We start from the raw sequence: 21,823 nt of genomic DNA, 5'->3' as shown, positions 1-21,823 counted from the left end.
GTTTCGGGAATTTCGCGCGGATAACTGTGCTATTTCTGTGGTGCGTGGGTGAATGAGGTTCCCCGGCCGACCCCGCTACTATTTTCGACGTCTTCAAGTTTTCTGAGTCGCGTGCCGCTTGAGTGGGGTACTCGTCCGCGAAAAGGACAGAGGTTAGTTTTGCTAATCAAGTCTGGATGCTTAGGGTGCCGCCATGGACCAAACTGCCTGCGGCTCTAAAGAAAGGGAGAGAGATAAAAGAATAACGAGAGTAGAAAATCGCCATTTTACTACTTGACACATGGGTCCTTTAGAAAAACATCTATATTGATAATTTTAACTAGTACATTGCCTTTCGCGATAGACTCTAAAAGTGTAATACCCTAACGATAACCCGTCAAGTAATAGCAACATAAATAATTTTCAGCCCGGTACCAAACGGATGATGTCTCTTAATTCGAGCCAAACTAATATAATTATCAACATCTTCCCATCTTCGAATTTTCCATATCTCGTGTATGTACAAGTGCATGCGTAGGTGGGGTAGAGATGTCGGGTCCGCGAGAACGGTTCGAGAGTGGGGTTGGCCACTCCAAAGAGGGTTGATAGAGTGGGGATAAGTTGGTGGGGGCTCTTGCGTCGACGAGCAAGCTCTGTGTCAGACTCGAGGCAGAGGGGTCAACGCGAGGGAAAGAACGACACGAACCGTTTTCTGGGCTTGGCGGGTACGTTTCACGTTTTAGGCCGCTCTGTCTCTCCTCTCTTTTCCTCTCTCTCTCTCTCTCTCTCTCACACACACACACTCTCTCTCTTTCTCTCTCTTTTATCTTTTTTCTGATCTCTCTCATTCTTTCCCTATACACCACACATCACATAGACGCACAGAGCCATACAGCAAGACATTAATACGTACACTGAATATCTGTTGTCGCGAGCCCAGTGTGGCTGTACCCTTGGTTCTTGGCGGCCTTTGCACAGACGGGGGTTGTCGTACCAGTTGGTTTTTGTACGGTCGGATATCGAGTGACAGACAACGTTTACGTTTGAAGGAACGTGATACACGGAAGGATGAACGACATGGAGGCCTATGGTGACGGATACATGGAGCCGGAGGAGGAATGGGAGAGGGAGGGTCTTTTGGACCCAGCCTGGGAAAAGCAGCAGAAAAAAGTGAGTGAAAGTTTTGTTTTTGTATTATTATCGCGAGCAATTAATAGCCGAATTATTCCTTTTTCAAATTTTCAAGAACCTAGTGTCCCACCGTAGTGGTTATTTTGGGGTTGTGTACGAATTTAAAGATATACTCTCGCGCTTTGTACCACTGGTCACGTAACATTGCGATTGAGACACGCGTGCAAAACTACAAAACTGTATCATTCGGTTATGTAGCAGCAGTCCGTTCATTTTTAGTATTTCAGCAGTTGACTCGAGGTTACACTTTTCGAGGCTTCTCGTTAACCTTACTTTTCTTTATATACATAATTACAGGACGCACTTAATGTTACCAAAGTTATGCGGACATTCCTTAATATACAACTGTCTGTAAAAGTGAACCGTACCTTCTAGTTCGAACGGAATCGTTCTGACATTTATAAACCAGTTCTCGCGTGCTGGATTGAATGTTTGTATGTAACTTACCATTAGTACAGCACGTATCATCTAGGCTTCTTACTTTGATAGATGATCATCCATAGCAGAGATCTTCATTTAAATCCGAGTACGTTAACTGAAGTATTGATATCCGTCATGTTTCATTTTCAATGAACAAGAGTAACGTACACGTGGTGTGGAATTTAACAAAGCAAACTAATAGTCGTTTTTCTTTAATTTAATATTTTTCTATGAATGTTTTCTTCTACCAGACAACACGATGGTAATTCGTTTCAGACGAACAAGTTCGCTGGTCGTCTTTACTGAAGTATCGTCCATTAAAGGGACATATAAGCATAAGGAGGAACTTGCGGCAATTGTTTGCTCGAATTCCTGCGACGTATTGACCTCTTGTCTTAAGACTCAGAAGAAACTAGGTCCCGTAATCTCTTGTCGAACATCAAACAATACAGCCCGCTAAGTCGTGCCAGTCCCCGTCGCGAACCACATTGAATTCTTTTCTTAAGAGCCTTAAGAGCAAAGTATTTGCCGCTAATATCCCATCGTTGAATATCAACTGCGTCATTGATTCTAACGAAAGAAATGCCGATTGACCCAGTGCCTATTCCTGGTCGAACAAGAAGATCCTGGTGTTAGTGGCTAGTGCAGTTTCGATTGATGAAGTGGAGCGCCGCGATCTACGCGGGAATGACGTTTTCCCTGATTTTTGGCAGACGCTCAAGGCCCTCAGCTCGCCTTTGCTTTGCTTTGCCTTGCTCCTTCATTCGTCTATCCTGCCCCCCTCCTCCTTTTACCCTCCTCCTGCTCACTGCAGCCCTTTAGACTGTATTTTCGGACTTTATGACGAAAATAATTGAGCGATGACTCATATTCGGGCTATGGCTTCATAGAACATCCCGGCACTGTTCGACAAACCTTTATTATTTCTCTGTCTATTTCCAGTGAGCAATGTCATGTTTGACGTCGTTAGAGTGCTTACTAAATAATCGTCACTCGCATCGTCATCGTCGTCGCGGTCGACCTCGTCGACTTAGTAATCGTCACTCTAAACTATTTTTTCGATAAGCCTGATAATGTTGATCTCTATACGATTAATTGTATTTTATCATCGCTTCTACAGAGCACGGCTATATGTCGTACTACGCGTATATTTAAAGTTTGCATAGGAATCAGTCGACACAGCTTTCTGTCTGTGTAAACTTTAAAAATTGACTTTATCCATCTTTTTCAAAAACATTATTAGTCATTATGAGCCAGTAATATATACACATCGAACGTCGGCATATCTACGTTCCAAGATATCAAACTTATTCGTGTTTTCAATCGATATCTTTAAAATTCTTTACGTCGTTATGACACACTCCAAATTGCGAAACACACTTCCTCAAACCAACAGCAAGCATTCCGCAATCGCGACCTATACCCAGGCTAAAGGCAAATTCACGTCCCTCAACCAACTCCGACAATCAAGACTATCATAAACTTGACATCCTCGGCCTGGCAAATACCAAAGTACAGCACACAGAACTTTTGACACATTATGAATTCAACTACCGATTCGTTACCCCGCCAGCCTGCGGATTTTTACAATAAATATAAGGGAGCAGAAAGCCCCTTATGCTCAGTTCTACTGCTCAGTCTGGCGGTTAACGTCAACGCTTATTCGGGTAATTATTATTAACCACAATCTTGCCATTGTTAATTATTTCATTTGATAAACCTATATTGGCTCTCTCCCAAAACTGTTCGTCGCTATTTCTTTCAAGTAAAATATCTTTTCGAATATATTTCGAACCCAGGGTCTGGGTTCACTCTCTATGTATAGTTTGATTACTAACCAAAGTATAACACTGAAAAAAAATATTTAACACGGTATCAAACGTCCACTGCTGGATTATATGAATCGAGGTGCATGGTGACCTTCAATTGACACGCGCCATTGTTCGGTGGATCATTGTATGCAATCATTTTTGGAGACGCCGTAATAAATACTCTTAATTTGACTGTATAGGATCATCCGAAATTTCCTGTGTATGATTTATCTTCTAGTTTGCAACTGTTTCGTTGACTAATTCTACGGGAAATGACTATAGCAAGGAAAGTAACGCAAGTTCCGGCTCGGCGTGGCACGCGAATGATTTCAGCATTGAACTGCCCGGTCAATGCGAAAGTAAATAAGCCTTTTAATCTGAATATTTGTCAATGTCGACTTTTGCCCAGACGAATTCACATCTTCAAGTTATAAGAAATATTTCATGACGTTACAGCCTTACGGGAAACATCATTTCACGTGTTTGAATCGAATTGACTGAACATCCTGTGCTTATTCGTCTTTCGATATTCGTCTAAACAGGCTGAAAGGTGTTTAGCTGGTGCATTCCTGGCGCGGTTGTCCGAGAGAGTAGAAAGTCTGATAAGGGATTAAAAATGGGGTTAATGACGCGATGACACCAGACTACTGCAAGCTTCGTATAAATGTTACAAGCGATTACGATTTTTTGGTCTTTTTTTCACTTTTGACAATTTACAAGCGCTGATCAAACACTCGGATCAATCAGTTACATCGCAAGCCTCATATCAGTCGATAGTTCTTTTTTTTTTTAATTCTCACGAAGAATTCTTATTAATGTTACATCGAAGTGAACATGCGATAACGCGAAATAGATACTTTTTTTTTGATACTATACTAATTTCATGAATCTCACCGATGCTTTGAAAGCCACAGGTGTCTAAATTTATTAATTTCTAATCAAGATTGCCAATACACGTTGGCTATACTTTCCATAAATATAAGGTACTTGGGTGAATGTTCGGTTAACTGTATAAGAAATTTCTTGTAAACCGTGCTGAGTTAGCGAGCTGCACGGTACATTCCGAACAACGGCAATGGACATTTCTCCTGCAATATGGGTCACGTTACTCGATGCTAGCTTGAAATAAATAATACAAAAACTCGTTTCTCCATCTCTTCTTGATCCGTGTCTTATAGCCGTGGATATATAGTTACAATCGACCATAATATTGCATGTTGCAATAACAATACGCGTCACTGATAATACACGGAATCTTCAGGGATGAGGATCGTTAACCTTTACGAGGATTAGGCTGCGTGCCAAACCTTAGATTGGAATCGGGTGACCCACTCATGCCAAACTTTGACTAAGGCGATTGTTATGCGGTGATAAGTCTGCACTTGCGCGTTACGCATATCTTATGCACGCGAGTGCCATTCATCTTAGAAGACTTTCTATGTACGGACGCCTCTCGATATTTTTAGGTTAGGTCGCGCCCCCCTATGATTCGTTTTTGGATGGGTGCACCGATGACGTGACCTTTTTTTTAATAGTAACGAATCTACCGGTTTAATGCTGCACAATATTCACACGCGTTGTTAATTGTGCAAGAGGAATTGTGACGATTTCGCGACAAACATGGAACGGAGTACCTGTAACCTTGCTGGCCTTGCTATTAGATTATTCGCTCTATTCGTAACGTTACGCGACGAAATTTAGCGTCTAAGGAAAACCCATAGGCCGTTTCTATTATTCTGAGAATAAGCGCATACGAGGCAACGGTGGGGTGGGGTTTGGACGCCCGGCGTCCCGTTGCGTCATCGACGCTCGTCTAAAAGCGATGGCTCACAAAAATATCTTCCCAAGATCTCGCGATGTATTTCGTAAACAAACGAGCAAAACGTTGAAATGAAAATTTTCGGCGACGTTACGCATCGTTTTGTAAAGGATTTTTATTATTTTTTGTTCCCCCCCTAAGGAAAATACGTCATATACGTTATCGCTAGGACATTAAACGAGTGTCCTGTCGTTTACGAAGAATGAAGGTACATTCACACCGTCATTCGAGACGCTCATCTACGTGACCTCAAGCTTTCCTAACGTGAGACACGAGTGTAATTCAAGTCGTGGATTCCTGCTTCTGACACATCCGGATATCCGTGCTTACTCAATGTATCATTGATTAAAGAAAACTATCACTCATTCTTTACGTAGAATTAAAAAAGCAAGATGTTTTAATCGTTAAACTGTTCGAATAACCCAGGCGCGATTCTCTCGTTCCTGTATGCGCGAGAGACGAAGTCTGATAGTCTATTTGCATTTTTCAAATAGCTTCGCAGAATGCGTAAACATATTTATCGCGGTAGACCGGTATCGTGTATTAACGGACAATAGCACCTGCCTCTTTCCGCGAGCACCTGCTGCCTGGATGAAAGAACGTTTCTAGCGCGCTAAGATTCGCAAGAGAAAGACATCGCCCCTCGTGTCACTTTATTCTCTTCCATGACGTGGGAAGTGGCTCCCGGCCGATCTCAGCCTCTCGATAAGTTCGATCGTCTGCAAGCCGATCGCGCATCAGTTGCTTTCTCCGTTTCCTCAATGCCTCCATACCCGGTGCAACGTGCTCGAGGTATTCCTCGATGCGTCACCTCAGCGTTTGAATAAACAGGCTGCTATCTTAAATACATACGTTACCATAGGCGCACGTGACTACACGAGTGTCATGAAGGCTGTTCGACTCGTTATTAGACCAATGGAGATTGTATATGTGTATATCGACACTGCAAATACTTTTTATAAAGAAACGGTTTACATTCTGGAGGGTTGGTCCACTTTTAGCCGGACGACGAACTACCGTTGAACTGTAATTACCAAAGTTAACCTCAGCCTCGTGATATTCTCTCTGGACATCCGCTGTAGATGTTTTAGGTTATTTTTGTTATAACCGAGGGTTGATTTGGTGTCATCCAAGACAAGTTATTGCGAGGAATAATGTTTGAAGATTCCACACGTCAAAGCCGGATAGTGTTCTGCTATACTTAGATTTTACTCGTTCGGGAACATCGACCACTTGTAATTTTGTATTTGAGAATGTCAATCAACCTTGAACACCTACGTCGTCAGTCCGTACGGCCATCTTAGATTCGTTTATACTTGGAGCATTTATTGACCTTAAAGTAAATGTCTCGCCTGCAGTTGCAGTTGCGATTCTTTTTAATATGTTTATCTCCAGCTGTTAGTTTCTTGTGTGACGGAGCTCCATGCCGATATTTCGATTTTACCGAGGTAACAATTGCAAACTGTTGACAGTGCACCAACAGCTCGTGTTTTTATTAAGATAGTGGGTAATGGGCGTCTTCAATACTGACGACGATTGCAACAGCGAAGGACCGTATCCCGGGTTAAGCTGCTCCGGCGATACGGAGAGACAGCGGCAGACAGCCCAATGTTTTTGAAACGCGCTCGGCAGCCCGGTGCGGGAGGAGTCGATGTTTTACAAATAGATCGTAGTGCTCCGGTTGAGGTTAGGGTGGCTCATGTCCAATTTTGGCCCGCCGCGCGTTACGCTGCCCGTATTAAGTTTCAGACAATATTTTTCCCTCGGAAAAATTTCATTTTTAGATCCGACGACGCTTTTTTTTTTAATTTCTTTTTATTTCTCCCGTAATATCTGTGCAATATTTATGTAATGTCGGAAATGCCGTCTTATAGATAATTTAACCTTACCGGCATAGTCTGTACGTTTGAGAATAATGATGAAGCAAATTCTGACAGGTCTCTTAACGCTAGTCTTTTTCTACTTTCAAGGTCACGTGTAAAATCGAAAGACCCGAAGGCGGCTTCTCTACTCTTCCGTAACACTTTTCTGAATCAGTTTCCTGACGGCTTGGAATTCTATAATAGAGAAATTCCTCGGAAAAGGGCACAGGAAAAATCGCAGTGCCTACGTGTAATTGTTATAGTTCGAGGAAAGTGTGGTCCAGGAACTGGATATATCAGCTTTGCACTGGCGGCAACAAGGGGCTTCTCTCCTATCCATAAAGATCCACGTAGCACAAGCTGGTCTTTGTTATATTTTACTGAGTAGAGCACACCTGCCTGCTCTACAATAGATTGCGGGCGTAGACAGTTCGCAATTCGATAAAGTACGATTCGCACGTTCACTCGAATATTGGGTGAGCGGATCTCGAAACGTGCGAATCTATTGGTCAACCTTAGTAACCAAGTCAGCGAGAAACTTGTAAAGGTTTCTCATATACTTATTTTCTCTATAGCTATTTTCGGCGGCTTCACGGAAAATAGTCCCTGACGCAAAAAAATTGGCTGGAAATTATTTATAGAGTTCAGAAGCGCCGCGACCATGATAGAGCTTCTCACGATATCCGAGGCATCGACGTTTAACATTGGCTGTAAAATCTTGGCAATCACCTGCTTCGTCATCAATTTTACTATATTTCATCTGTGAAAAGCAGTGCTTCATAGCGAAAGATTAAATTCCTTAAAAAAAAATCAACAATAAAAATTTATGAAAGCGATAGATCACATTTTAAAATAATGTTTATTCGATCGATAAATATTTCCTGCTCAGTTTGAAATTTTTTACCGACAATTCAATAACTCAATCCGAAGTGGCCCATCTTCGGCACCGCGCTAACCGATGGCTGTAATTTCCTTTTCAACTGAGTGCCAACGAAATGAATCAATTGAAGCAAATAACCCACGATTGGACGATTGATAGAGCATTAATTGAAAAGTATAGCTGTCGGTCTATCTTCGTATTGTTAAAATGGCTCCGACTAACCGTTAATCCTGAAACGACAAAGGTTGCCGCCGTACGTCTGTGCACAGAGTACTCTGCGAAGGCTGCAAACGTAATTTGTTACTGCACTTTGGGACAAGTTTGAGTTCTCGTAACATTGTCTATGAATAGATGTACTTGGAATGCATAATAAATACGACGTGTATTACCTGCGCATACGAAGGGGCGAACGTTTAAGCAAAGGAACATTGCCGAGAGCAGTAGAGGAAGCGCAGCTTCGGAATCAGGACGCTAGATATATATATAGCATAAGGGATCGGGGTCGTTACTAAAATATACACTAAGCAGCATCAGAGTCAAACTCAATTCCACGTTATAAATTCTCACCCGGCCTGTGTTCTTTCCAATCAAGCCCAATACAATTAGAGCTGAAACACTTGTCGAACGATTATCCTCGACGATTACGTCGTAAACGTATAGCGCATTAAATTTTCTGGATCGAACCGTGTAATACGGATCAAGGGAGTCAATGGGCATTTCCAATTTGTATGAAAATTGATGGTTATTAATCATTCGTTAATAGCCGTAATATAGCTGCCGTGTTTACGCGCAATTCTGAAATTACGCAATCGAGACGGTCGCCTTCGAGAAATTCCAGCGCCGGGCTAGATTTGCCAGTCTGTTATTCGTCCGCGAATTATCTGAATATACGATAGGACAAGTCCACGCCTTGTCGAGCAAATGTAAAATTCGTCGTTAGAGTCGGTGGTGCGTAGAAACAGAGACAGAGGCCAGGCAGGAAATAGAGTGTATTGTGACACGCTGTGTACTTCGCATAGCTTGGCGAATTCAAGATGATTAGATCATCGAAACTGGAAAAACGTGCCCGCGTGTATAATAGCGAGTAATGATGCCTTTATTATTTTATGGTTTAATAGTATTCGTTTGCAGTAGTATAACGTAGGACCATTTTCGCTCCCTGCTGTACGAAGCGTATGACGATGTGTTGGTGGAAGACCCAAAAAAGTAATACAGAATTCGTAGGCAGTATCAATTGTATCAATCGCGAAGACATTTTGCGCAATCATGAATTGATCGTAAATACGAGAGACATTGGACTTGTTAATTGGTATAAATATTTAGTTGAACGAATTCGAAGAATCAACATACATACCTACGGTCGGAGAAATTTTGTCGCATAACAACTAGGTGTGGTTCTCCTTCGGAACGGAACTTTGGTGACAATACAAGTGACTAGTCTTAATGTTTTTTCATTAATTGCAGACCTTCACAGCATGGTGCAACTCGCACCTTCGCAAGGCGGGTACCGCCATCGAATCAATCGAGGACGACTTCAGGAATGGATTGAAGCTGATGCTCCTTCTTGAGGTGATCTCCGGCGAGACCCTTCCCAGACCCGACCGTGGCAAAATGCGCTTCCACAAGATTGCCAACGTTAATAAAGCTCTTGACTATATCGCCAGCAAGGGGGTGAAGCTGGTCTCCATCGGTGCTGAGGGTGAGTATATAATATTTAAATGTTATTAGAGTACTTGTAAAAATGGATCAGATTTAGAAATCTTGAAATTAAAGTATCAATTTTGCAATAGAAATCGTCGATGGCAACCTGAAGATGACGCTGGGTATGATCTGGACAATAATCCTGCGCTTCGCCATCCAAGACATCTCCGTCGAGGAGATGACGGCCAAGGAAGGCCTGCTGCTCTGGTGCCAGCGCAAGACGGCGCCGTACAAGAACGTCAACGTGCAGAACTTCCACCTGTCCTTCAAGGACGGTCTGGCCTTCTGTGCGCTCATCCATCGCCATCGACCCGACCTCATCGACTACAACAAGCTCAGCAAGGACAATCCCCTGGAGAATCTTAACACGGCGTTCGACGTTGCCGAGAAATACCTCGACATACCACGCATGTTGGACCCCGACGGTGAGTCCAAAGCTTAGGATTCCGAACAATGGAAATAGAACCCTCTGTTTAGATTGAATTGGACGCGCCGAGAATCTGATGTTTTCACATCGAATTCCTTCGAGTATGCGTCCCTAATTGAATTGATTTTCAGCTGCGTTTAATATTTGCAATTATTCGACGACGCGAATCGTCGCTGTCTATATAGGTTTACGAAACTTTTTTTTCTCCGGAATTTAGGACGAGGTTAACGTTTTTTTTCTACATACTCGTAGTACCTGTATGAATTTTGTGACATTGTATTCGATAGATTTGATCAACACTCCCAAGCCGGACGAACGGGCGATCATGACCTACGTGTCCTGCTACTACCACGCGTTCCAGGGTGCCCAGCAGGTCAGCGCAATGAACTGCGTGTTTTGTCTCTTTTTCTATCCAGAAATGAAAATCCAACCCGCGCTGCTCCTAACACATGAAGTAAAAACTTTGCGCTTCGTTCTAACAGCATTCCATTTGTACAGATGTTGTAATGTTCTTGGATAACAAATTCTTGTGCTCGCGAACCAATTGATCACTCAAGTGATTGAAATTGTTGATTAGAGATTTTTTAATGTTTATTATTGATTGGTAACTTTAGTATATCAATTGAAGCTAAATGCAATTCGGTGTGTCAATTAGTGGATAAATTTGAAAAACATTAGTCCTATCAAGTGAACAGGTAGTTTTGCCGACACGATTGCACTGATATATCGAACTGTTTTCTTTGATATTTTTTTTCAAAAATAAAGGAGAACAGAGTTTTCTCCCTATACTATGATGTGATTGCCTTCGATCACTACATTAATGCATATATCTTCGAAAGACTGGGCTAACAACGCATGGTTTGTGTTTTTCCGACTGTGTTTTTCTAGACATGCGCAATACGGCTATGCCTGATGAGAGGGCTGTGATGACCTACGTGTCTTCGTACTATCACTGTTTCAGTGGTGCTCAAAAGGTGTGTTTTATTGCAACTGTCATTAACTTTTTAATCACTAAAGCAACTTTACTCTTTTTGTATATCAAAATGTCTTATCCCTTTAGATAGTGCATTCTGAATACAGAATATGTTGATATACGCACGTACAAAAAGTAGGATTTCATTGATCTTCTTAAAATTTATTTTATATTGGCATGATCACGGGTGCCATTACTTTCACAATCGTACAATGTAAAAACTGTACATTCGATATTATAATAAATAATATTTGAAGTATCGCTATTAAATACGGTAAATACGTATAAAGTATATCGGTATACTTGTGCAGCACAGTATTGAGTTACACTGATGAAATTTATGGAGGTTTGCTGCCATACAAGGTATTACTTACTAAAAATAAAAACTTACAATTGACATGTTTAATCGTAGGCTGAGACTGCCGCAAACAGAATCTGTAAGGTTCTGAAGGTAAACCAGGAGAACGAGAGGCTCATGGAGGAATACGAGCGTTTGGCCTCTGATCTGCTGGAATGGATTAGAAGAACAATGCCTTGGTTGGCTAGTCGTCAAACTGACAATTCCCTGGCTGGTTGTCAAAAGAAACTGGAAGAGTACAGAACTTATAGGCGCAAGCATAAGCCTCCACGTGTCGAGCAGAAAGCTAAGCTCGAGACGAATTTCAATACTTTGCAAACCAAACTAAGGTTGAGCAATAGACCAGCTTACATGCCCACCGAAGGCAAAATGGTTTCCGATATCAACAAGGCTTGGAAAGGTCAGCTGCATTATTCATTATTGTTACTTCTGTAAAATTAATTTCTATTTAAAGTATAAATCTTAATATGGTAATCATGGAATTTCAGGTCTGGAACTTGGTGAAAAAGCCTTTGAAGAATGGCTGCTGTCCGAGATGATGCGTCTTGAACGTCTTGAACACTTGGCGCAGAAATTCAAGCATAAGGCTGACGCTCATGAGGACTGGACCGCAGGCAAGGAGGAGATGTTAACCTCTCAGCACTTCCGTCAGTGCAAACTGAACGAATTGAAGGCTCTCAAGAAGAAACACGAAGCCTTCGAGTCTGATCTTGCTGCCCATCAAGATCGCGTAGAACAGATCGCTGCCATTGCCCAAGAACTCAAGTAAGATTCGACTATTTCAGTAAGCGTTGAACGGGGTATTGTTGTTAAAATCCAGGTGGTCATGAATTACTTATTTCTCTGCAGCACCCTCGAGTATCACGACAGCGCATCTGTGAATGCCAGATGCCAACGCATCTGTGATCAATGGGATCGGTTGGGAACTCTTACTCAGCGCAGGCGTCAGGCTCTGGATGAAGCCGAGCGTATTTTGGAGAAGATTGACATCCTACATTTGGAGTTTGCGAAGCGCGCTGCAGTAAGCATAAAAGAAATCGCTATGTTTCTCCAAATCTATTCGTCAATGCATTGGAAGGACTCTTATCGTTCGTGTGTTATACGCTTTTAAGCATACGTGTCAAACTATCCTTTCAGCCGTTTAACAACTGGTTGGATGGAACCAGGGAGGACCTTGTTGACATGTTCATCGTCCATACAATGGAGGAAATCCAAAGCTTAATGGATGCTCATGCCGCATTCAAGGCTACCCTCGGTGAAGCAGACAAGGAATACAATTCCATAGTGGGATTAGTACGTGAAGTCGAATCCATAGTCAAGCAATTCCAAATTCCTGGAGGTCTTGAGAATCCGTACACTACACTTACTGCATTGGTAAGAGTGATTAGACTGATGACAGTAATTTGATTAAAGTTGCTTTTGATTAATCAATTCAATTTTATTTCGTAGGATCTTACTAAGAAGTGGAGCGATGTCAGACAGCTGGTGCCACAACGTGATGGTACATTGGCAGCGGAACTTCGCAAACAGCAAAGTATCCTTTCCGCTGTAGAGCGCTTCCGTTTAGTTTTAGTAAATTCATTGAATGCATCGTATAATCAGTTAGCTTGTGATATGAGCAAATTTTTTATTGTTTATATGTTAATTATTTTATTTTTACGAATCGTTTTTGTAAGCTTAAAAATCCTTGACTCCTGGCACAGACAACGAACTACTCCGCAGGCAATTCGCCGAGAAGGCCAATGCCGTTGGGCCATGGATAGAACGTCAACTGGATGCTGTAACAGCTATTGGTCTTGGACTTCAGGTAAATTTCGAGTAATTTATATGAATTTTAGTTCGAAGGTTTTCATCCCTTCTCTATTTTTAGGGAACTTTGGAGGATCAATTGCACCGATTGAAGGAATATGAACAAGCCGTGTACCAATATAAGGCACATCTTGAAGAATTGGAAAAGATCCACCAGGCTGTACAGGAGGGCATGATCTTTGAGAACCGATATACTCAATACACTATGGAAACCCTGCGTGTTGGCTGGGAACAGCTTCTAACCTCAATTAACCGCAACATTAACGAAGTCGAAAACCAGATTCTTACCAGGGATTCTAAGGTGGGTTATAAAATTTCTAAAATAAGACATCGTTCATTTATAAAAATCCGTTCGAAAGGGAATGCTGCGTTGCGTGAAATACAACTGGTGTTAATTTTTATGAAATATTGAAATTTTATGTTTCACAGGGTATTACGCAGGAACAACTGAACGAATTCCGCAGTAGCTTCAACCACTTCGACAAGAACAGGACGGGCAGATTGGCACCGGATGAATTCAAGTCCTGCCTTGTTTCCCTGGGATACTCTATTGGCAAAGACAGACAGGGTGACATTGACTTCCAGCGTATCCTTGCAATCGTCGATCCCAACAACTCTGGCTACGTTCACTTTGACGCCTTCCTCGACTTCATGACTCGCGAATCCACTGACACCGACACTGCTGAACAAGTTATTGACAGCTTCCGCATCCTTGCCGGAGACAAGGTAAGCTGGAAATTTTCATCACAACGCTGTTAACATTTTCAATATCTATAGAATATTCAAGGCGAGGAATCTAATGCCTATGTCTTATTCACAGCCCTACATCCTACCCGATGAGTTGAGGAGAGAGCTTCCACCAGATCAAGCTGAATATTGTATTCAGCGAATGCCACCTTACAAGGGATCGAATGCCACTCCTGGAGCCCTGGACTATCGTTCGTTCTCCACTGCTCTGTATGGCGAGTCCGACCTATAAGCCAATGCCTCTACACTTCTAGAGATATCTGGGACGCTTCCCATAGTGACCGATACCAGAATCCTCCCAGGCGTCGCCCTGTTGTACTACTCACTATCGTCATTGTAGACGTCGTTAAAAGCAATTAAATGCAACGGAAGGATAACAAATTTATATTAAAAACGATGGTAATATTATAATCGTTGCCGGTCAGTATGGGAACGCTCTTGCTACACGCACAATTGCATTACGACGGCGGCACCTTTAGCGATAGGGGGTGTCGCTATGGAACGAAAATCAGAGAAAAAGAAAGAACATACAGAAAAGTTGTCCCTTCAGGTTCCAACAAGTCATGAGCGCTATGGCTAAATCGTGATATCATTTTAGCGCAAAATAATGCAGTGATGATATTAATCCGCTGATAGTATACCGAGTAGGCTAACCTCCTTTCCAATGTAATGCGAGTGATCAGTGCCGAATAAGTATTGCAAAAAAGTATGATGAGGTTTGTGCTTGAATAAGCATGCCCGTAGAAGCGTGACAATAAGATACATATCTCGTATATATTTTGCGTTACAAGGATAGCACGGGTTGACAAAATGTAACTGATAGTTCCGGTACGTTTGTTACGTCTTAATGTTTTCCTTAAGCAAGCGTGATCGAGTTCGAAACGCATTTTTTTTAAGCAATCTGATTTTCCGGGTAAGGTATGTAGTTTGCGTAGAACTGAGATACGTTTCATCGATCATGGCGATCGACTATGACAAACGTTCCGGAACTGAATACTCTGGAAGGGATTAGGTCGAAAGTGACAAAAGTATGCCAAAAACAGAGTAATTTGCCATATCCAGCTGACGAGAGCATAGACTCGATAGGCTTTTTCAAATTACTTAATAGTAAAAAATATCAAGGAAAAGCATAACCAAATTTAATCTATCGCTACATTTGGCAATAACGGTAGCATTTATACTTTTTCAGATATTTAAAGTCCTTTTGGTATTCAGAAGCCAGAAGTCCATGCTCGCGCGAAAATTCTCAATTGTAAAAAGAAATGTAAAATGAAACCGCCGGCCTCTGAGCAGGGCGACGGATCTCAAGAACCATTAATCCTAAGAAATCGATCTTCTCGCTAAATCCAGAAAACGTAAATTCGAAAATCGAATTATATGCCTATTTTTTTAGAAATGCGGCTCAACGAACTTATAACGAGATAGCCGCCCTGTATTTTGTAAATCCTTTAATGAAGATGCTAAGCAAAGCTAATTATTTATTTATTTGATTTATTAACTATTTATTGTCGTACCGATATTAATTATCGTAGTGAAACGAGACACGTCTTTTCAAAGTATTTATTTTTATAAATATTTTTGAAGCGAACGGCAGTTCTACCGCTGAAATAATAAACACGGCAGAATATGCCGTACATAAAACCTCCGAAAAGGAAGCAGCTGCCATCACTTCTTGTGTCGTGTAGTAGGCGCACGACTTACACCTACAGTCGTACCCACTCTTAAAATTAATTGACATCATAATATCAGTCGTTCATCTGAGTCATCATATTATCGCAAATAAAAAAAAAATGATCGCATATGGAATGCTATTACCTTAATGAATGGCCTGTACGCTAAGTTTTGTTTGGCTTGAAGCTTAATGCTTTATATGAACGGGGTCGTCTCTAATAATAACCTTTCGCATTCTCGCTACTCGATCATCGTTTCTTTTTTTTCCTTCTCATCACGAAAGAGATTTGACTTGTGATAAGCCGCCCGTGCATCTCTAATCACCTCTAATCGTTTTTACTGAACTGGAGAAATCGAGAGTTCGCTCCAATGTAAATTCACGTGCAGCGGTTACCATCTGCGGCGAATTTCGAGAGCGAGGATCGCGGAAACCGGGAAATATTGAGAAACAATGAGAGGGAGAGAGAAAGACAGAGAGAAGGCGCGTGCGTGAGAAAGAATGAGTGAGATGGGTGGGAGGGAGAGAGGGAAAGACAGTGAGCATACACGCACAGATACACCTACACACACAAAGAAATAAGAGACAGATACAATTACTCGACGTACGAGACTAAAAAAATCATATTCACCATAGGACGAATATAGCCCACACGAAAATGCGCATAAGAAATGGATGAAAGGTCTTATATAAAATTTAATATATTTATTCATACCTTATATTTACATTTTACGTATATTGCGAATGTGCTCGCATTCACCCATACGCGCGCGCGCGCAAAACATACACATACACAGACATCCGCACGCATATACATAATTATAATTCGTATAATTTTAATCTAATTAAAATGAATTTTAATTTTAATTTAATTTAAATGTCCCGTCAATCATTCGTCCTGCATCGCATTACACTTATCGACTATTATACTTGTTTTGCCTATTTCATTTCCTTCTATTAGTTTAATAATAAATAATAATGTACAACAAGAAAACTGGAAAAATAAAAAAATCTTTCGAAAAAAACGGTTTCGTTTTTCTAGATTTATACTGGGTTGTCCCCGGAAAATTCGTGCCGATTTTGAAGGAAAATCGAAACGCAGCAAATTTAAATTTTTTATTTCACTTTGTTTGCTTCCACATTCTCAAAGACGTATAAAACTGAGAAAAAGTATCGTATCGTAACCAAACTTTTTTCCAAATATGCCTGAAGTACCATATTTTAGAATACGAATGCATGTCATTTGTTTTCAATCATTCTGATATATTCAAACCTGTCCTTATTTCACCTATCAAAAATCGGCACGAACTTTCCGGTCAACCCAATAGTATCCTAATGTCGATAATTGCATAGTTTAGGGTTTTCGCAAAATCGCAATTGTTACAAAATCTTCATAGATAATCAGAATTTTATCAGGCATGTATTTGATTAATCTACAAGGATCGGGATTTGATTAACAGTAAGGGGGTGGTACGCATGAGCACAACGGCTAGTATCAATGATCATTGATGATTCAGAATGATTTAAAGTCAGCAGATAACCGTGCTGGAGGCAGAACGTTGCCGAGACGTTGAAAGTCATATAATCGGCCAATCCTGTCAATGTGAAAACAGTGTGCACACTGCACACGGGTTGCACACGTTATCAGGAGAAATTTCTGCGCAGTGGCATATTCAAGGCTACTTTTATTTCGTAAAAAATAAACGGGTGATTGTACGAACAGTGTTTTGTGGACATGAATACAGAGCAAATGTTTGCCAAACAGTTGGTAACTTGTTCTGCGCTGATGGCGGAGTTGTCCGCGCGTTATTTTTTCGAAAGTCTCTTAATAAATTAATAGTGAACTATATTTTTTGTAGTGAGGATAGGGAATTGCCGTAAATGGCTTTGATCTGATGGAGCGTCAAGGCAGATCGAAAAGTAATATTTAAGAAACGTCGACCAGGTACGTACTATTCTTCTGTATGTTTAATTTTCCATTCAACTTGTGAAATTTGCGCAGTTCATGTTGACATTGAGAAAAAGTCCATACATAACATGCTTTGTTTCGTCACATCCAACTGTTCAATCGAAAGGAACAGTGTGGCTATGATAAAAACGTCTCGGTCATTTAAAATCTACAAGAAATGGTTTGACGCTTAACTATTGCACAATGTCGATATGCGCTGTAAACATTGTGCCGTACTCTGATGCTTTTGGAAAGCATAATATTGTCGTCAACTCAACTGCCAAAACGAAAAGTCATTCGAGAGGCTGTCTTGTTTATCAAAAAAGCATCAAATATTGTAACCTACTCTGCTTTATTTTGAATCTGGCAATTCCAAAGTTTTTATTTGAACGTATACATTTCCTATATATTGACATTATCTGTTTAGAACGTGACAGGTGAAATATACATAGCATGAATTGCATGGATATTAAATCTTATTAAGGACATTGCACTGACATCGGAGCAATTATGAAAATAAGAAGCTCTTAAGACAGCTTAAGATCCTTTTTAACTAATATGAGTGCATCGGATCGACGCGCTGGGGATCATGTACTGTGGCGTGGACATAAAATGGATGCAACGAGTCCAGCTATTATGGAAAGCTTAGATAGCATGCCATACAGCAATCGAGACGGACTGCTTAATCCCGATGGTGCACCTTCTCCTCAAGACCATCTTTCTCTACATGAATCACCTACTTTACATGATCTTCCTTCAAAATCACCAGTATGGGTGCACCATGAACCGAGGAGTTTTCTTTTAATCGATGGGAAAGAGAACCTTAAGGTTTCCAATGCAGAACAATTTGTTGAAAACTTAAATTGTACAGAGAGGGATTTGAAGGTCAAGGTTGTATCTATATTTGGAAATACGGGGGATGGCAAAAGTCATACATTAAACCAGACGTTCTTCGGAGGACATGAAGTTTTTAGAACTTCAAATGAACAAAACTCATGCACTCTTGGTGTTTGGGCCGCCTTCGATCCAACCCTCAATGTTATTTGTTTGGATACTGAAGGTCTTTTAGGTAGGAAGAATAATATATGCCACATGATGAAAATAATTATATCAATTTTTAAATGACTATGCATATTGTTTGTCCAGGAGTGACTGTACATGAAAATGAACGTACTAGACTTCTGTTAAAAGTTTTAGCTGTTTCTGATATTGTAGTGTATAGAACACGGTCAGAGAGACTACACAGAGATCTTTTTACGTTTTTTGGCGCCGCTTCTCGTGCTTATAGCCATCACTTTCAAACAGCCTTACAAGCAGTTGGCCAAAGAGAAGGTGGTCTCAATTCTTTAAGTGCTCTTGGTCCAAGTGTTATAGTCTTTCATGAGACCAGACATACTAGGCCTCTTAGCAATAGTATGTATATATTACTTATTATTCCAAATTATACATCTCCATATGTTGTTTTCCACAATTCGCACAATATGACTGCTTCATTATAATACAGATTCATCGGAGAGTGCAGAGGATATCCTTCGAACACGTTTTGCTCAGATGCGACTAGAAATTGAAGCATTTAGTTCAATAAAGTACGTTGGAGTTCAAACTTTTAATTCACCAACGAATTACGAACCTGTGCGGAGTGCCATTAAAAATGAATTGAACAATACAACAGTGAGATCTGCTAGGAGACCCCATCTAGTCTACAGTACACTGAAAGTCTTAAACGATAAGTTTTCTGGGGAAATAGAAAATGTCTCAAATATCCTATTCCCTGATCAGTACTTCACCTGCCCAGTCAAGTGCCTAAGTTGCATGTGTAGGTGCCATAACAGTATGGGACATATTCGCGAAGGAAAACCACACAGTAGTGATACTAGGTGAGAACAAATACTTTCTCTTGTATGTTACAAAGTATTTAAATTTCTAAAATCTGATTAACCATGAAATCGAAATAAATATTTGTATTTTATTGTTTCAGATGTCGTTACCAACATCAGTATGAAAATTTAGTGTACATATGTAAGAAATGTCACAACAACGGAAACGAAGTTGTTGTAACTAGCCGGACGCAAACACAAAATGATAATAGTTGGTATGGATTTGCTAAATATGCTTGGTGCGGATATGTGATAGAGTGTCCTCACTGCGGTGAAATATACAGAAGCCGGCAGTATTGGTATGGAAACAAAAATCCAGAGGATGCAGCAGTGCGTACAGAAATTACACACGTGTGGAATATGGTAGATTTAAAATTGTGTACTCCTTGTGATAACTTTTTTTGGAAGTCCACTAGTTAAAAAATTTCTTATTCTTTGTTCTAGACTAATGTCTCAATGGCATCGCAAATCACAGCACAGAGAGTACTCGATGGTGTATCATATATTTCAGAAGCAGTAAGTAATATTTCATTGCAACCAACAAAAGCAGTGTCAGCCTGGGTAGCTGATCAAGTAGCACCCACATATTGGCGTCCAAATCATGAAATAAAACACTGCCACAAATGCCACGCGCTCTTTGGCCCAGCTGATACGAAACATCACTGCCGAGCCTGTGGTGAAGGATTTTGCGCTATGTGTTCCTCTCATACAAAATGTGTACCCTCGAAAAATTGGCATACTCCAGTAAGAGTTTGTGACATATGCTACGCCAAAGATATGAATTGTAATGAAGATCTGAACGACGGCAATGAGGATGTGAGTGTCAGGAAGGTGACCGAACATGTGGTCTCCACATTAAGCGCTGTTGGTACAGTTTTAACATATTCAAAAAGTGAGTAGCTTTCTTGTATCCGTTCTAAATGCAATTTGGAAAAATACATTGCTACTAGAGATGTATGTTTTTGTAGGCCTCGTAAAGGATACCGTACGTCCTACGTACTGGGTACCTGATTCGGAAGTCACCGATTGTTGCGTGTGCAAGCAGAAGTTTTCGGATACTGTGCCTCTGCATCATTGTAGAGATTGCGGTCGCGGAGTGTGCCAAGATTGTTCGCAACATCGTAAACCGGTACCACGACGTGGTTGGGACAAACCGGTTCGCGTGTGCGATTCCTGTATCAAAATCGATTGAGAAAACGCCATGGAATTACGGCAGGTCCATAAGACAATGTGAATTCATTCTACATGTACGTTCTATCTTAAAGTTTAGCAGAATTCTCATAGTGTCGATATCAGTTGCAGTAACAATTTTTCACAAATACCTTCTACAAGATCTTGCAGCCCCCTTAATTCTGGATAATATTTAATGAAATGGAGGTTGCATTATTTACAAATAATTGAATTATTTTCGAAAGGCGCATATCGAGGATTTAAATTTATAGTTTACAAGAACATTGCATCAATCCTTCGTATTTTTGCTTAAAACGAAACAGAGTAAATTTATTTGAAACGCTTTACAAATTTATAAAAAGTCCTCGTGTCCATTAAAGAAAATGTCCTATTCTATTTTCTCTACGATTATAGTCAATATTCAAATTATAATGTTTATGAAAATTTTAATGAAACAAATGTTTCATGAGCTGCGTACGTTGACTTTGAGACTTAGTATTATTGTTAAAATGGAATTATATCCGATGTGCATTTAACTTTTGATTAAGGGAAAAAAATCATATATTGTAGATAGAATAAAGTATAGACTTCAGTAAGTCTCATAGTTATTATTAATATGTTAAATATTGATGGTGTACGCAATTCTTGAATATTTGAATGTAACAGTGAAGTTGCGTACGCATTTAGAAAAAACCAAGTGTAAAGTATATAAAGAATGAGCAATGTTTAGCAGGATTGCCGTCGGCGTAAATAAGATGATAGTGTGTACGGCCATTCTGCATCAACACAGTATAATTAAATATAGACATAAGTTTAGTTTTAACGACGACGATTGATCTATTTACAAATATAAAGATTCGTGAGAATGATTCCTGGCTGTGACATGTTAGATACTGTAAACAGCATTTATCGACAATGCTCAATGATGGGCGGAAAAATCCCTATCTGATTTTAGGTATGGAAACTGAGTACTGATGCTAATTGCATTCCACGGACGATTTACTCTCTTGCTGTTCAAAATTTCGATATGAATAAATGGGCAATTATTAAATTAGAACAGACTGCTGTTATTGCAAATCCTTAATTTCCCTAAATTCATTTTCTTTTCCTGGGTATGTCAATTGTATGATTTCTTCATTTTATATCATTTTGTAATTTCACCAAGGAGATGCTAATAACAAA

At 40.4% G+C, this 21,823-nt stretch overlaps 2 protein-coding genes across 9 annotated transcripts; both read left to right on the top strand.

Moving 5' to 3' along the window:
* Positions 1–13: 13 nt before the first annotated feature.
* Positions 14–16,575, top strand: LOC107272707 (alpha-actinin, sarcomeric). 6 transcript variants are annotated; one of them, XM_015750121.2, is made up of 14 exons: positions 14–152; positions 1,029–1,149; positions 9,427–9,661; positions 9,753–10,088; positions 10,378–10,463; positions 11,476–11,821; positions 11,910–12,186; positions 12,271–12,442; positions 12,559–12,795; positions 12,871–12,955; positions 13,125–13,228; positions 13,292–13,531; positions 13,660–13,956; positions 14,051–16,288. In XM_015750121.2, exons 2-14 carry the CDS (start codon positions 1,048–1,050, stop codon positions 14,207–14,209), a joined length of 2,676 nt encoding a protein of 891 aa, XP_015605607.1. In that variant the 5' UTR covers positions 14–152; positions 1,029–1,047; the 3' UTR covers positions 14,210–16,288. The 6 variants fall into 6 exon arrangements, with proteins under 6 accessions (XP_015605607.1, XP_015605606.1, XP_024945785.1 ...); XM_015750120.2 differs by lacking the exon at positions 14–152 and adding an exon at positions 551–704 and having other exon boundaries at positions 14,051–16,575; XM_025090017.1 differs by lacking the exon at positions 14–152 and adding an exon at positions 588–704 and having other exon boundaries at positions 920–1,149; positions 14,051–16,575.
* A 589-nt stretch (positions 16,576–17,164) lies between these two features.
* LOC107272704 (zinc finger FYVE domain-containing protein 1) lies at positions 17,165–21,698 on the top strand. Of its 3 annotated transcripts, none has more exons than XM_015750105.2 (7): positions 17,166–17,591; positions 18,022–18,663; positions 18,741–19,007; positions 19,099–19,471; positions 19,573–19,834; positions 19,916–20,363; positions 20,440–21,698. In XM_015750105.2, exons 2-7 carry the CDS (start codon positions 18,153–18,155, stop codon positions 20,661–20,663), a joined length of 2,085 nt encoding a protein of 694 aa, XP_015605591.1. In that variant the 5' UTR covers positions 17,166–17,591; positions 18,022–18,152; the 3' UTR covers positions 20,664–21,698. The 3 variants fall into 3 exon arrangements, with proteins under 3 accessions (XP_024945792.1, XP_015605591.1, XP_024945791.1); XM_025090023.1 differs by lacking the exon at positions 17,166–17,591 and adding an exon at positions 17,624–17,931 and having other exon boundaries at positions 20,440–20,663; XM_025090024.1 differs by lacking the exon at positions 18,741–19,007 and having other exon boundaries at positions 17,165–17,591.
* Positions 21,699–21,823: the final 125 nt, after the last annotated feature.

Source organism: Cephus cinctus, unplaced genomic scaffold (assembly GCF_000341935.2).
Source record: "Cephus cinctus unplaced genomic scaffold, Ccin1 Ccin1_scaffold1237, whole genome shotgun sequence".
Taxonomy (NCBI): domain Eukaryota; kingdom Metazoa; phylum Arthropoda; class Insecta; order Hymenoptera; family Cephidae; genus Cephus; species Cephus cinctus.
The sequence above is the reverse complement of the archived record's forward strand: the minus strand, read 5'-3'. Positions and strand labels throughout refer to the sequence as shown.